The sequence below is a fragment of the Nannospalax galili genome, unplaced genomic scaffold (assembly GCF_000622305.1).
Source record: "Nannospalax galili isolate Female #2095 unplaced genomic scaffold, S.galili_v1.0 scaffold747, whole genome shotgun sequence".
Classification (NCBI taxonomy): domain Eukaryota; kingdom Metazoa; phylum Chordata; class Mammalia; order Rodentia; family Spalacidae; genus Nannospalax; species Nannospalax galili.
In genome coordinates this window covers 1,951,035-1,965,360 of record NW_008357686.1, presented here as the reverse complement: position 1 = coordinate 1,965,360, position 14,326 = coordinate 1,951,035, and the positions used below count along the sequence as shown (strand labels likewise).

Sequence of the window (14,326 nt, the reverse complement as noted above, 5' to 3'; positions counted from 1 at the left end):
CCTCTCCTGCAGTTCCTGTCCACCCTTAGCCTCCCCAGTGCCTGCGGCCTACTGAAGCCTTGTGCAGATACTGGGAGAAGAAGTCTTTCTGGAAACAGGAACCTCACGTTAAAAATCCAGTATTTTCATGCCTGTAATTGCTGCTCTCACTTGGTTACTTTATTGGTTTAATGGTGTCTCTTCAGAAAGTCTGCTCTGGTCTTGTAGAATGGTTCCCGAGTGGGAGGGGTCCCATCTTCTCAATGCCCAGCTTTGGACTAGAAAAGGAAAGTAGATCCATTAACAGAAGCTCTTCAGGGAAAGTTTCTACTGACTGGGACTAAAGGAAGGAAAAGGAAGGTTGGAGGCAGGGGGTGGGCAAAATTGTATTTAAAAAGGTAATTTACCCCAGCAGACTGCTGTGAAGGAACCTTCTGCTGGCTGCTTGGGGTAGAAGCTTGCTGGGCTCCACCACTTTTGGGGGATCTTGCTGGGAGATTTACAGAGGATTCCATGGCAGCCAATATCTTAGCTTCTAAGGTTCTAAATCATCTTTATCCTGCTCCTCGCTAGGAAGTCATATTGCATGCACAGGGACTCCAGAAAACAAGAAAAAGCAACAGCACATCTGAGGGATAAGGACAGAACCCCCCATGACCTTCCCATCATTCAAATGATTAATTGGAGGAAATTGGCCTAAGATGGAAATGATGAGGTGGTGATAGGGAGATAAGGAAGATGGCAAGGAAGTGACCAATGTATGGTCCACCTGGATCAAGCGAAACACCCACCTAAAATGCACCTAGATCCCCCCATCCCATCCTCCTTTTCCTATGACCCCTAATTCATCCTCTCTCTCTCTCTCTCTCTCTCTCTCTCTCTCTCTCTCTCTCTCTCTCACACACACACACACACACACACACACACACACACACCCTCATCTTGTAGCCCAGGCTGGCCTCTAACTCAAAATCTTCCTACTTAACTTCTGGAGTGCTGGGATTTCCAGTGTGTGTTAGCATGCCCCGCACACAGTTATATACATTACTTCCCATGTTCTTCTTCCCCCATCACATGCCTTACCAACTATTTCCAGTTCTGGATTCTTCAGAAGAGGCACAATAGCTTTGTAGAAATTCCCAGTTTTGGTGCCTGTAAACAGAGCAGTGTGGTATCCCCAGCCCCTAATACCCAGTCTCTGCCCTTCAGAAGCCCAAGATTGCAGGATTCTAATACTAAACACACTCTTGAGATGGTGGCCTTCAATTCCCCTTTGGCATAGACCTACAGGTAAGTTATAGACCCTAGGATGAAGTGGGGGTCATGGTATACATGAATGCAAACTGTTGTCCTCCAAGCAACACCCTTTATTAGAGCTGACTAGATATGCTCAATTTAGATCTGGTTGAAGGTGCCCTATTTTATTTTGTTTTTTGTATTTTCTAGATGAAACTCATGTGCCCCAAGATCCTCTTGGCTCTACCTCACAGCATTTTGTTGGTGTTGTTTCCTTCCTTTTGTTTTTCCTGGAGCTGAGGACTCAACTTAGGGCCTTGCCCTTACTAGGTAAGTAGTCTACCACTGAGCTAAATCCCCAGTTTGGGGGTTGGGTTTTAATTAATTAATTAATTTTTATTTTATGAGTATGAGTGTTTTGCCTGCATGTGTGTAAGTGCACCACATATGTGTGAAGCCTACAGAGGCAGAAGAGGGTGCTGGATTCCCTGGAATTGGAGTTAGGGAAGGTTGTTAGCTACCATGTGGGTGCTAGGATTCAAACTCAAGTCCTCTACAAGAGCAGCAAGTGCTCTTAGCCACTGAGCCATCTCTCCAGCCCTGAGTTTTTGGTCTTCTCAAGATTGGGTGTCACTATGTAGACCAGACTGGCCTCAAACTCCCAGCGATCTGCCTGTCTCTGCCTCTGCTGGTATTTGAAGTGTTCCCCACCACACTTGGCTTAGGTGTCATCTTTCAAGACAGTTTCTTGCTAGGTAGCCCAAGCCGGCCTCCAACTCTCAATGCTCCCACCTCCTCTTCCCAAGTATTTATTTTGAGATGGGAGCTCATGTGACCCAGGCTGTACTCAAGCTTGAAATATAGTCAAGAAGGACCCTGAACTTCTGGTCCTCCTGCCCTTACTTCCCATGTGCTGGGATTACAGGCATACTCCACCATAACTGGTCCTACAAAGTGCTGGGTATTGAACCCAGAGCTACCTGCATGCTAGGCAAGCATTCTGCCAACTGAGCTTTCAGCCTATTGTGTGTGTGTGTGTGTGTGTGTGTGTGTGTGTGTGTGTGTGTTTTAGTTGTTCGAGACTAGGTCTTGCTATGAAGCCCAGGCTGGCCTAAAACTTGCAATCTTCCTGCCTTAGCCCCCTAAGTGCTGGGATTACAGAAGATGGCTGCCTTATTTTAAAGACAAGTTTCATAATTTATCTTCAGGGACTTGCTCTATCTCTGGAGAACACTCCCAAGCCTCTACCTCGTGCCCCAAGCTCCACTTTACAAACGTAGTAGGTATTTCGAGCTGTAAGGAATTTGCTGGCATAGTCTTCAGGAGTCTTCGACTGGAAAAGTAACTTCATGGTCCCAGATTCATCACACAAATCGATGGTGTCTAGAGGGAGGCAACAGGATAATTGGTATAGCTAAGGACAGAGAATAAGAACAAGAAGGGCCAGTGATCCCATACAGAATGGTTTTGAGGAAGCCCCAGGGATATGAGGACCACCTTTCTTTTTGGAGGGAAATTTTAGAGACTATAAGTAAATCTACTGCTTCTGACCCCCCATCACTACTCCTCTCCCCAAACCTCTCACCTGTTTTACACAACCCCATTTTCTTTTGGATGTAATGCAGCAACAGGCGGATAGAGCAATTGGTATTGACCAGAAACTCTTGATTATCTAAAAAGAGATGGGATGGAGGGATGGAAGCCCTTCTCTAGTTTGAACCTCTCTGTGATCTCTGCTGCTTTCAGCAACCCACATCCATGCCCAGACTGCAGCTCTGCTGCCCATCACCTCCATGTTTGATGAAGATAAACATGTTATCAAGATCAGCTCACTCTTCAAAGATCCCCCGATGAATCATACAGAAGGAAGGTGTTCTAGAGGCCCTGGGAGATGGAGGGGGCCCATAGGGTTGGACAACTGGAGGGACAGGTGTATCTCATAAATGAGGGAGACCAAACTGGGCTATTGGTAGTTGAATCATCAGCATCTCTAGGGGTGGGGCCTGAGGCTGAAGCTGAAGGATTATGAGGTCAGAAGTGGTACATGTAGCAGAAGTGAAATAGGGACAAGATGAGAACAAATTGTGTGGGGTCTCTAAAAGATCTGCTAGGAATTGGGGCAAAGTGGCAAACATAACTCTAAACTGGCTCCTGGCCAGTTGAATGAGTGCAAAAACATACTGGAGAGAAGTACCCCTAGTCAGTGAATAATGCTATTACATCTTCGGTATGACTCTGACTACTTTTTCCTACCCTCACACTACTCCTCCCAATCTCATTGCACCCCACATTTCTCCTACTCCGCACCTTCATGACAGACATTCTTAATGATTATCCATAGAAACTTTATTGCTCATTGATTCAGGAAAAATTGAATGGTAGGTAGAAAGAAGGAGAGAGAAAGGGAGGGAGGGAAGAAGGGAAGTAGGTAAGAAGGGAGGAAGAATTCTGTAAAAAGAGAAGAGCCAAGCTGGGCATGACAGTGCATGCCAATAATCCCAGCACTCAGGATGCTGAGGCAGGAGGATTGCTCATGAGTTAAAGGCCAACCTGGACTACATAGTGAGTTCCAAGCTATCCTTGGAACTACAGAGTAGTAGTATCCTTGGGCTACAGAGTAAGACTCTGTCTTATAAAAGAGGAAGGGCCAGGTGTGGTGGCATATGCCTTTAATCCCAGCAGAGGCAGAGGCAGAGGCAGATGGATCTCTGTGAGTTCAAGGCCAACCTGGTCTACATAGTGAGACCCTGTCTTAAAATCTCAAAAAAAAAAGAGGAAGAAAGGCCAGAGGGCCAGATTGGAGGAGATGAGAAACTTGTACAGGGCAAAAAGGGATAAGGGGCAATTCCCAAGTAGGATATACTGAATGGAGGAGCAGCTACATGAGACATAAAATTCAAAATTAGTCCCAGAGGGTGACAATGGGCATTGGATCCAGATTGGCAAAGATGGCAGAGGGCAGTTAATAGCACTTAGGGCTATAGGACCCTAAAGTTCCATCAGGCGAGTGAGGCTTATGCTTCAGGCTTCAGCGTATAACATGGGGGTGGCCAGTAGGGGCTATGCAGGCTGCAAGGAAACTCTTCAGGCCCCTCTCCAAGAGCCTCTCCTTTTGGGGGAATCTCACTGACGTGGCAGAACCGTTCACTGTAGTCTGGCTGCAGACTCTCAGTCAGTCCTTTAGACACACCACTCCAGGCCTAAAGACAGATATCTCCAGGTCAGAGGTCAATTAGGGGCAGGAAGCAGAAGACCCAGTCTCTGGGCCAAAGGAGCTCATACAGTGTCTGCAACCATTGCGATTACAGCAGGAATAGCCAGGCTCCTGGGCCCCCAATACCATGAGTTTCCAAATCTGCCTCACACAATGTATAAGCCATTTTTCTGTCTCTCTGCGTAGCCCATCCCCCATTTGGTCAGCCACATCCTGACAGCACAGGCCCCCACCTCCTCCCCTCAACACCCTCCCAGTCTTTCTTGCTAGCTGACAGTTGGCAGTTGATAGACTGCAGTATGTTTATGGCAGTGTTCTCACCGAAAAGTTCCCGTGGTATTCAGTAACCAGATCCTCTAGATTCTTGATGGTGGGAATTCGAGGCATGGCCCTGAGTAGGGGATGGGGGGGGAGAAAGAGGGAGCAGAAGCACATAGATTAAAGCCCCTTCGTTTCCCTTCATCCAGCTGGCCCACATGGAAGCTGTAGCTTCCTCCCAATACCCTCACCATACCTCTTGAATGGTCTACCCCTGGAGATCCTGAAATAAACCCCAGCTACCCGCACCTCATTTTAAAGACTTCCTGAAATCTCACCGTTCCAACCAACAATACACAAAGACCAGGGTAATAATCAATCCCATGGAGCCAATGGGGATGAGCACAGTTTCCAGCGCAAACACAGAAGGATTCTCTACAGAAAAAGGAAAGGAAAATGGATCTAGCGTTTAGAAGCACTTTTAAGACATGGGCACCAGGCAACAAGCTAAGCACACTCCTTATACTTTATTCTTCCCAAGAGCTCCTGAGAAAGAGGAATGATTGTTATCTATATTTTACAGATGGAAAAAAAAAACAAAGAGGTCAGCCCAGTTCCAAGGTCATCTTCACTATGCCTGCTCTCTGGAAAGCTATAGGGAGCTCCTACATGTTCTAAATTCCCCTTGACCACCCTCTGGCCTCTTTCTGAATCCACTCCCCTATTCTGGTGGCACCCACTCCCAGACCTACATAGAAAACGCTGCTTCCTAGTAGTAGAGGTTGAACACCGAGGAAAGGGAGGCTTAGGGGTAGGGAGGTAGAGCAAACAATAGTGATAGTGATGTTTAGAAAGGTTGGGGTAGTGGGTTCAAGATTTGGGAGTCATGTGTTTGGGCCACTTTACCCTTTGAAGCATTGCTCCCCCAGTAGATTGGTTGGCTCCATTTACTCCAGTATTGAGTACTTCCGCAGAGTGGGTTAAAGCGGCTTCGAACTCGGAATGTGTACAGTTTCTGCCAGTCCACACTAGGCAGGGAGAATCTTGGTGCATGATCCACTATTTGTTCCTGGGGAGAAGAACAGTAAGGGTGATTATCTAGAAAAGAAGGGAGAATAAAAACATATTCTTGCCTATAGCTCAGTGACATCTTTGGTTCTTCCAAGTTCTGGTACCTCTCAGTCCTAGCTCTTCTTCCTTTCTTTACTATTCATTACACTCTGTTCCCTTCTCTGACTTGACTCAGATGTCTCCTCTCCAGATCTCACTGGTTTGTTTCCCTTTGTCTATCTGGTATCAAGAAGAGTATAGGCAGGAGAGCCCCTAAGTGAAAACTCACTGGTGCTGACAGAGAAAAGAATGGAAAAGTCTAAACAGTGAAGCTGGGAGCCAGAGAACTGGAGCTTAGTATTAGGTCGTCCTATCTGGCTAGTTGAATCTTTTCTCCTCACGTGCTTGGCCTTAGCTACCACATTCACATCCTCAAGTCACTCACAGTCCAGCCGCGATCTCGATCACTCCGGTACTGCACCAAGTGTTGTAAGCAGCGTTCTGTATATCTGCTGTTCCAGGTCAGTTCTAGCTGGGATTCACTCAGGTTGTAAAGTGTTAGATTCACCGGAGCCCAGGGGATCACTGGAGATATGTGTATGTGTGGTCATTCACCTGGCCTAGATAAGTCAGGATCTTGGAAATAATTCCCCTTATCCCTCCTCCCTTACCCATCTCAAACCCAAACCTCTACCTCCACCCTTCTGCCCATGTACAACAATGGGGAAGAAACAATATATAGACTCCAATGCCCTCCAAAATCCCTGGCCTCTTGCCACCTCTTTCCTGATTACCAAGATTCTGCAGGTTTAGCTTCTGTTCAGCCTGCCTCTGAGGTTTCTGGGGATCTTGGAGCTGGACGACAAATGTTTGGTAGAGCTGAATCTCCTCTTTTTGTAACCAACAGCCAGAAGTAATCTCTTCTGAGAACAGATAGTGGCCACACTCCTGGAATTTATCATTATCAGATCTCATGTACCTAGAATGGGGTTTGCAAAGATGAGGAATGATGGGGCAAACTTGGGTACTGCACATGTCTGCAGCCCAGCCTCATCTGGTCTGAACCACATAACTTATCCTATGAGAAAATAAATAGTAGGGTGCCCGAGAAGCTAGCTGCCCTCATTTTTGGTTCCCATGCAGTCTCTCTCATCTAGCCCATCTTCTCTTCCTTGTCTATGCAATGCCCCTCCTCCCCTTTCCTTCTCATACCTGTAGTGCAGAGTCAGGTTGGTAGACTGGGGCTCAGAGCTGCTATTCCAAGTGCAATTCATATACTCGACATTGAACACAAAGCACTGAACTACTGGGAGAGGTGGAGTGGAAACATTGAGGGGACCAGGAGCCACTGAAGTCAGGAAGAAATCTAAGTTTGGGAAGAAAATAAAGTAAGAGAGAAGAAGAAAAGAAATCTGGGTCAGAAGAAGAAGTAGTGAGAGACAAAGGATCCTTCCCTTCGCCCTCCCCACGATACTCTTCAGTTCTGCTTACGTCGTCCCTGTAAACAAGTTTCTTCTATACAACCCTTTCCCTATAGCCTCCCTCTCAACACCCTCCTCTGGTGCTAGGTTTCCTACCAGCTTCGATGTCTTCATTCCTACTGGGCATGAGGACTTTGGAGCTCAGCCCTACCCCCAGCAGAGGCAGCTGCAGGAGTAAGAAGCAACTGAATGACAGTGATGACTTCAACATGGCGCTTGCTCTTCTTTCTCTGGGTGTAGTCTGTGTCGGAACCCTGAACCACTCTCCCCATCCCCTCCCCACCCATACATTTCCTTTTGTCGTAGTTTCCGGTGGAAAGAACCTTAGAAACCACGGCTGTACAGGGGGGTTGGCAAATGGGTTCAGTGACATAGGCTAAGTTCCCTGGGAGATTGGGTACTGCTGTAAGGCGATGTTATGTCAAGATTACAACTGGATTGACAACAGTGTCACAGAGTCAGGAATTCTCAGGCCACCTGATCCAGGAAGGATCTGCTTAACAGCCTCCCTCACCATCATCCCCAGCCACCTTCTCCTCTAAGTGGTTTTATTTTATAGTGGAGGATCTAAACACATTCATTCTGTGCCGTGATCAATCCTTGACTCAGTCACCCTTAAGCCTCTGTCAAAGTTCTACAGACTTGGAAGGATGGAAAATCCTGATTTGGCTCACATGGGCACATATATAGTTGTCTTTCCTCTGACCTGATTTGAAACAGAATACCCACCCTAAGCTGCTGTCCAAGCTTGCTCCATGTTGACATGGGTGAGAGCTAACTTTTTTTTTTTTTTGCCTTTTTGAGACAGGGTCTCCCTGTAGCCCCAGCTGGCCTGGAACTCACTATGTAGACCAGGCTGGCCTTGAACTCACAGAGATCTCCCTGCCTCTGCCTCCCAAGTGTTGGGATTAAAGGTGTGGACCACCACGCCCAGTCGGAGAGCTAACTCTTAAAATGGAGGAACAACAGTACTAGCTTCAGACTCCCTATTTCCTGCAAGTCTACTTCCCTTCCTGTCTTCCCTATCCTAGTTAATGGTATCATCACCCTCCTAGACTTGAAACTCAGCATCCTCTTCATGTCCCCCCTCTCTCACACACTGAGAATCCAATCAGACCTGCTTCTGCAGTGTTTCTCTGAGCCTTTCCTCCATTCTGTTACCACAGCTGCTGTACTAAATCAGCCTTTCATTACCTCTAGTCACAATTATTACTGAAACCCACAAACTGGTCTTCCTTTCTAAAGGGCCTCTGTTCTCCAGTGTATTCTTCATTCTGTGGCTAGATTTACCTTTTCTCAAAGCACAGGGTAGATTGGAGAAGCCATTTACAGAAATTGTTTATCCAGCCAACATTTATTGAGTCCTTAATATGTGCTAGGCACAGTGTTTATGTTCTGAGAACATAAGACAAATAAGACATCGTCATTCTAGAAGCTCATAGATAAATGGGGAACACATAAATAATACAACGTAATGTAATAAGTTCTATATTACAAATGTGGACATACTCCAAAATATGGTTACACAAAGATACTGGTTAGCCAAGTACTCTTTTACTCTGCCTGATTTTCTATCCCATTTTCTGTCTGATAAAATTATACTTGTTCTTTCAGATTCTATTCTAAAAGCATCTCTTCAGTAAAGTACCCTTCAACTATCCTCTTTCTATCTTGATCAATTTAGTTACTTCCTCTTTTTCTGGGGAGGGGGGTGGTGACCGTGGTGATTGTGGTATTGAGACAGGGTCTCATGTAACCCATGCTAGCCCCAAATTCAGTATAGAGTGCAGCTCATCTTGAACTCCTAATCCCTCAGCCTCTACCTGTAAAGTGCAGGGATTAGAGGCAAGTACCAGCATGCTAGGTTTAGGATCCTTATCTTAGTCATAGCTTCTAAAATGTTTTGCCAAAGAAGGTAGCATTTACAAATTCCAAGTGAACATATCTTTATGTTCTTGTTTTTTGGAGACAGGGTCTCCCTGTAGCCCCAGATGGCCTGGAACTTGCTATGTAGATCAGGCTGGTCTCAAACTCATAGAGATGCACCTGCCTCAGCCTCTTGAGTGCTGGTACTAAAGGCATGCTCCACCACACCTGGCTTGACATGTGTTTACTTTATTATTATTACTTATTTACACAGGTCCTCTGCAAGAGCAGCCAGTTCACTTAACTACTGAACCCTGAGCCATCTTTCCAGCCCCCTGAACATATATTTTTAGAGGCCACCACTCAGCCTACTATAGAGGGGTTTATCCATCTTAAAAATCTTCAAAAGCAGGCTGGGAGTGGTGACAAATGCCTTTAATCCCAGCACTCGCGCTCGAGAGGCAGAGGCAGGCAGATCTCTGAGTTCAAGGTCAGCCTGGTCTACATAGTGAGTTCCAGACCAGCTGGGGCTACAACAGGGAGACCCTGTTTCAAAAAGACCAAAAAAAAAAGTTTTCAAAATGTAGTCATCACCTTCAGTATAAAGTTCGAGCTCTACATCAATTCCAGCCTCATTGGATACATATTTGCTTACTCTTTTTAAAAATATTTCATTTATTATTTTAATTTTATGTGTATGAGTGTATTGCCTGCATGTATGCAAGTACATACATGCCATGCAATGTCTGCAGAGGCCAGAAGAGCACATCAGATCCCCTGGACCTGGAGTTATGGACAGTTGTTAGCTGCCATGTGGGTACTGGTATTCAAACCCAGGTCCTCTGCAAGAACAACCAGTTCTCTTAACTCTTGAGCCATCTCTCCAGCCCCCAATACTTGCTTACTCTTTGACTAACTTAAGAGTGGGCTAAAATTCTCCCTATTAGAATGGCCAAAATTAGGGCTGGAGAAATAGCTCAGAGGTTGAGAGCACTGGCTGCTCTTGTAGAGGATCCAGGTTTGGTTCCCAGCACTTACATGGCAGCTAACAACCATCCATAAGTCCACTTCCAGGGGATCTGACACCCTCTTCTGGCCTCTTAGGGCATTCACAAACATGGTATGCTTAAATACATGCAGGAAAAACACTCATACACATATACATAATTAATAAACAATTTTAAAAGAATGGCCAAAATCTAGAATATTGTCAACACTAAAGCTGGCAAGGATGCAGAGCAATAAGAACTCTCATTCATTACTGGTGAGAATGGAAGGCTCTGGCTTCATGCCTCCACCATGCATGCTTTTTAAAAAGCCCTATGTACTTTTGGTGATAATGATGTATCAGTGTAGAATATAGGTTCATCAATTGCACCATTCTGGGGTGGGATGCTGTTAATGGGGGAGGGGAAAGGGGTATACAGGAACTCGACATTCTGCTCAATATTATGAACCTGAAACTGCTCCAATTAAATTATAATAATAATAATAATAATTATTATTATTATTATTATTGAAACAAGGTCTCATGGAATCCAGGATAGTCTCCAATTCACTCTGAAGACAAGGATGATTTAGAACTCCTGATCTTCCACCTCCACATCTCAACTGCTGGTTTTATAGGTATGTACCACATACCCAGCTAGTATTTCTTTTGTTGAAGTCCTTCAAGGTTAAATCAAAAGTTAGCACCTCCAATCTCTTTTCCTATACCCAATCAGAAAGATTATTTATTTATTTATTTATTTATTTATTATGTGTATGAGTGTTTTGCCTACATGTATCTAAAGTGTACTATGTGTGTGCAACGTCCACAAAGGGCAGACAAGAGCATTGTATCCCCTGGAACTGGAGTTACAGATGATTGTCAGCCACCATGTAGGTGCTGGGAACCAAACCTGGGTCCACTGCAAGAGCAACCAGTGCTCTTAACTGCTGAGGCTGAGGCATCTCTCCAGCCCCAGGAAGATTTTTCTTTCAGACTGGACTTACATTTGTAACTCTCCTCCTTCAGCTTCCCCCACACTGCTGGGATCACCACTTGTAAAGAGTTACTTTTACTTGCTACTTTTTATCTATGTGTCTTAGTTACTTTCTTTCCAAACAGTTTCACTATGTAGCCAAAACTGGCTTTGAAGCTTAGGTTCTTTCCTCCTAAGCATTGGAATTACAGACTTTCAACATTATGCTTGATTCTGGCACTTTTTTATTATTACATATTGATTGAATGATTGATTGATTAATTGATTGACGGATTGGTTGGTTGACTGACTGAGTAAGTGAATGATTGGTTGATTTTGTTTGCACATCTGTGTGTGGACAAGTGCTTTTCTTCTACCTGTGGGTCCTAGGGATTGAACTCAGTCAAGTACCTTTACCTGCTGAACCATCTTGCTGGCCCTGATTTGGATATTTTTATTATGGCACTCTAGCTGTCTTTTCTCTAAAAGATAACAACATACTAGAAAGAATATTGCCTCTCTCATATTAGGCAAGTAATTTTTCACTCTTTGAAAATCAGCTTCCTTATCCAGAAAATGGAGAAATAACAATCCCTAAATCATGGGGACTGTGGATTAAAGGAGGTAATGTTTAAAAAGCTCAGGGGGCTGGAGAGATGGCTCAGTGGTTAAGAGCATTGACTGCTTTTGCAGAGGACCTGAGTATTAGAGTCCCAGCACCCACATGGTAGCTAACAACTGTCCGTAACTCCAGTTACAGGGGATCCAACACCTTCTTCTGACCTCCATGGGCATTGCACAACATGAGTGCACTTAGTGAGCATCTTGGGAGAGTCTGGCTTTCCCCTAGGAACTTCTCCACTCAGTCCATCCAATGTGGTAGTGACAGTTAAGCCAGTGCAAGATTGGTGGGCAGGGAGAAAGGAAGGTGGGAAGGAGGGAAGGAAGGAAAGAAAGAGGGAGGGAGGGAGGGAGGGAGGACAGGAGTGGGAAGTGATTGCCTAGTGAGATTCACAAAAAAAAAAAAAAAAAAGAAAAGAAAAGAAAAAATATATATATATATTTTTTTAAGCACATGATGGGACTGGAGAGATGGCTCAGTGGTTAAGAGCACTCACTGACTGCTCTTGTAGAGGACCTGGGTTCAGTTCTCAGTACCCACATGGTGGCTAACAATTGTCAGTAACTCCAGTTTTAGGGGATCAGATACCCCTTTCTGACCCCCCGGGGCATTGCATGATAAGGGTTCACTTACATACATGCAGGTGAAACACTCATACACATAAAATAAAAATAAAATTTAAAAGCTCATGACACAGCAAGTGCCTTTTCCACTAAGCAAAGGTTCTTTTTTTTTGAGACAAGGTCTCCCTGTAGCCTCAACTGGCCTGGAGCCTGGAGCTCGTATGTAGACAGATCTTAGAGAGGTCTTCTGGGATTAAAGGCATGTGCCACTAAACCTGGCTTAATGGTTCTTTTTTAAAATTGCATTTATCTATCTAGCTAGCTAGCTAGCTAGCTAGCTAGCTATCTATTTATTTATTTATTGTGTGTGAACAGGGATGTTGGGATGTTCAGAGGACAACTTGCAGGCAGGAGTTTGTTCTCTCCTTCCACCTGGGTATAGAACTCTGGGCTCTAGGCTCCGGGGTGGAAAGTACATTAACCTGGAGTTCATGGGCACTTTGAGGATACATAGATGCACTGCTTCGGGGCTTCCTAAGACTCTCTGGAAAGCATCTGTTATAAATTCTGTTCTGGGAAGAAGATCCATAGTTTTCATTCGCTGTCCTGGAGTTTGCTATTAGCCTGCCTCTGCTTTCCTAGTATTGGAATTAAAGACCTGCGACACCACGCTTGTCTCTCTCTCTCTCTCTCTCTCTCTCTCTCTCTCTCTCTCTCTCATATGATAGGGTCTCCGTATGTAGCTCAAGCTGGAACTGAACTTGTACTTCTGCCTTAATTTATTGATTTTGGGGAATTACAAGTGTGCACTACGCATACCTAGCTTTATTGGCTTTTTTTTTCCCCTTTGGTCTTTTTGAAACAAAGCTTAACTATATTGCCCTGAGTGGCCTGGAACTCTCTGTGTAGACTAGGCTAGTCTACACAGAGAGCTCCTCCAGTCTCTCTAGGCCCCACCACGTCTGGCCCTTCACTGGCATTTTAAAGGGTTAGTGAACAATAACAACAACAAAAAGATCCGATTAGGAAGTTTTGCGGCAGAGAGGCTGTAATGACCTGGGGAGATTAGAAGAAAGCTTTTCAGAGCTTAATTGGTGCTTTCTTTTTTAAACACACATATTTTCTAATGTAGGAGGAAGTCTAAGCATACCCATTATCCAGATGCCGGAACTCAGAAACAAAGTGGTTTGTAAAAGGTAAAGTTCTTACCCAATGTGAACCTTACTGAACATCTGTTTCAGGCCAAGAATGGAGCTAGGAGGCCATGGGAACCCAGTTCAGGTCATAGCTTAGCACCCCGTTTCTGCTCTGCACCTCCAGTACAGGCCATGGCTCAGGAAGCTTCCGTGGATTTTCAGTGGGTGAAATTCACTTTCTGCTTATAGGGCCCAAAGCTCCCGGGGCGTGGAGCTCCTCCCCACTACGGGCTAGACCCCGCCCCCGCTGCAGTCTGTATTGTCCGATGGTTCCCAGCGTCCCTCGGCAGTTTCCGGCAGTAATCGGAGTTTCAAACCTGTACATCCCCCCCCCCGCGTCTCTCGGCCGTCGTGCTCCCTACCACCGCCCGCTCGCGGTCCCCGCGCTTGCTCCCGCCCTCCACTCTCCTCCCCTTCCCTCCCCACCTCGACTGGTCCTGCTGGCGCCTCTGGCGCTTCGGGCTGGGCAAGATGGCGGCTTTCGGGATCTTGAGCTACGAACACCGGCCCCTGAAGCGGCCGCGGCTGGGGCCTCCCGATGTGTACCCTCAAGATCCCAAACAGAAGGAGGTGCGTTCACAAATCCGGGCTCCTGCGGGGTCGGGGCAGGTGATTAGTGTCCCCACCTCGACTGGTCCTGCTGGCGCCTCTGGCGCTTCGGGCTGGGCAAGATGGCGGCTTTCGGGATCTTGAGCTACGAACACCGGCCCCTGAAGCGGCCGCGGCTGGGGCCTCCCGATGTGTACCCTCAAGATCCCAAACAGAAGGAGGTGCGTTCACAAATCCGGGCTCCTGCGGGGTCGGGGCAGGTGATTAGTGTAGGAAGAGACACTGACAGTTCAGGGAATGGGGGGGGGGGGGGGGGGGTTAGGTGGGGGCAAAAGGCCCAAAACGGGG

General features: G+C 46.0%; 3 protein-coding genes across 10 annotated transcripts in view; 1 reads left to right on the top strand and 2 right to left on the bottom strand.

Annotated features, from left to right (window-relative positions):
• Positions 1-147: 147 nt before the first annotated feature.
• On the bottom strand, positions 148-3,029 carry CUNHXorf65 (chromosome unknown CXorf65 homolog). Its single transcript, XM_029557434.1, is given in 7 exon segments — positions 148-257; positions 411-524; positions 526-647; positions 1,063-1,131; positions 2,464-2,598; positions 2,801-2,887; positions 3,005-3,029. Coding segments are annotated over 7 exon segments (642 nt in total). The 3' UTR covers positions 148-167.
• Positions 3,030-3,543: 514 nt separating this feature from the next.
• On the bottom strand, positions 3,544-13,672 carry Il2rg (interleukin 2 receptor subunit gamma). 3 transcript variants are annotated; one of them, XM_008855585.3, is made up of 8 exons: positions 13,443-13,672; positions 6,950-7,103; positions 6,532-6,716; positions 6,183-6,322; positions 5,594-5,756; positions 5,026-5,122; positions 4,751-4,820; positions 3,544-4,415 (listed from the first exon to the last, which is right to left on the bottom strand). In XM_008855585.3, the coding sequence occupies exons 2-8, from the start codon at positions 7,009-7,011 to the stop codon at positions 4,230-4,232; spliced, it is 903 nt and encodes a 300-aa protein (XP_008853807.1). In that variant the 5' UTR covers positions 7,012-7,103; positions 13,443-13,672; the 3' UTR covers positions 3,544-4,229. The 3 variants fall into 3 exon arrangements, with proteins under 3 accessions (XP_008853807.1, XP_008853806.1, XP_017650456.1); XM_008855584.3 differs by lacking the exon at positions 13,443-13,672 and adding an exon at positions 7,315-7,452; XM_017794967.2 differs by lacking the exons at positions 3,544-4,415; positions 13,443-13,672 and adding an exon at positions 7,315-7,461 and having other exon boundaries at positions 4,770-4,820; positions 5,698-5,756.
• A 389-nt stretch (positions 13,673-14,061) lies between these two features.
• Med12 (mediator complex subunit 12) overlaps positions 14,062-14,326 on the top strand; it is a 24,425-nt gene continuing 24,160 nt past the window's right edge. For all 6 annotated transcript variants that reach the window (XM_017794970.2, XM_017794969.2, XM_029557437.1 and 3 more), the window contains exon 1: positions 14,062-14,199. In XM_017794970.2, the coding sequence (XP_017650459.1) occupies positions 14,101-14,199 (99 nt within the window). In that variant the 5' untranslated portion in view covers positions 14,062-14,100. The remainder of the gene's footprint in view (positions 14,200-14,326) is intronic.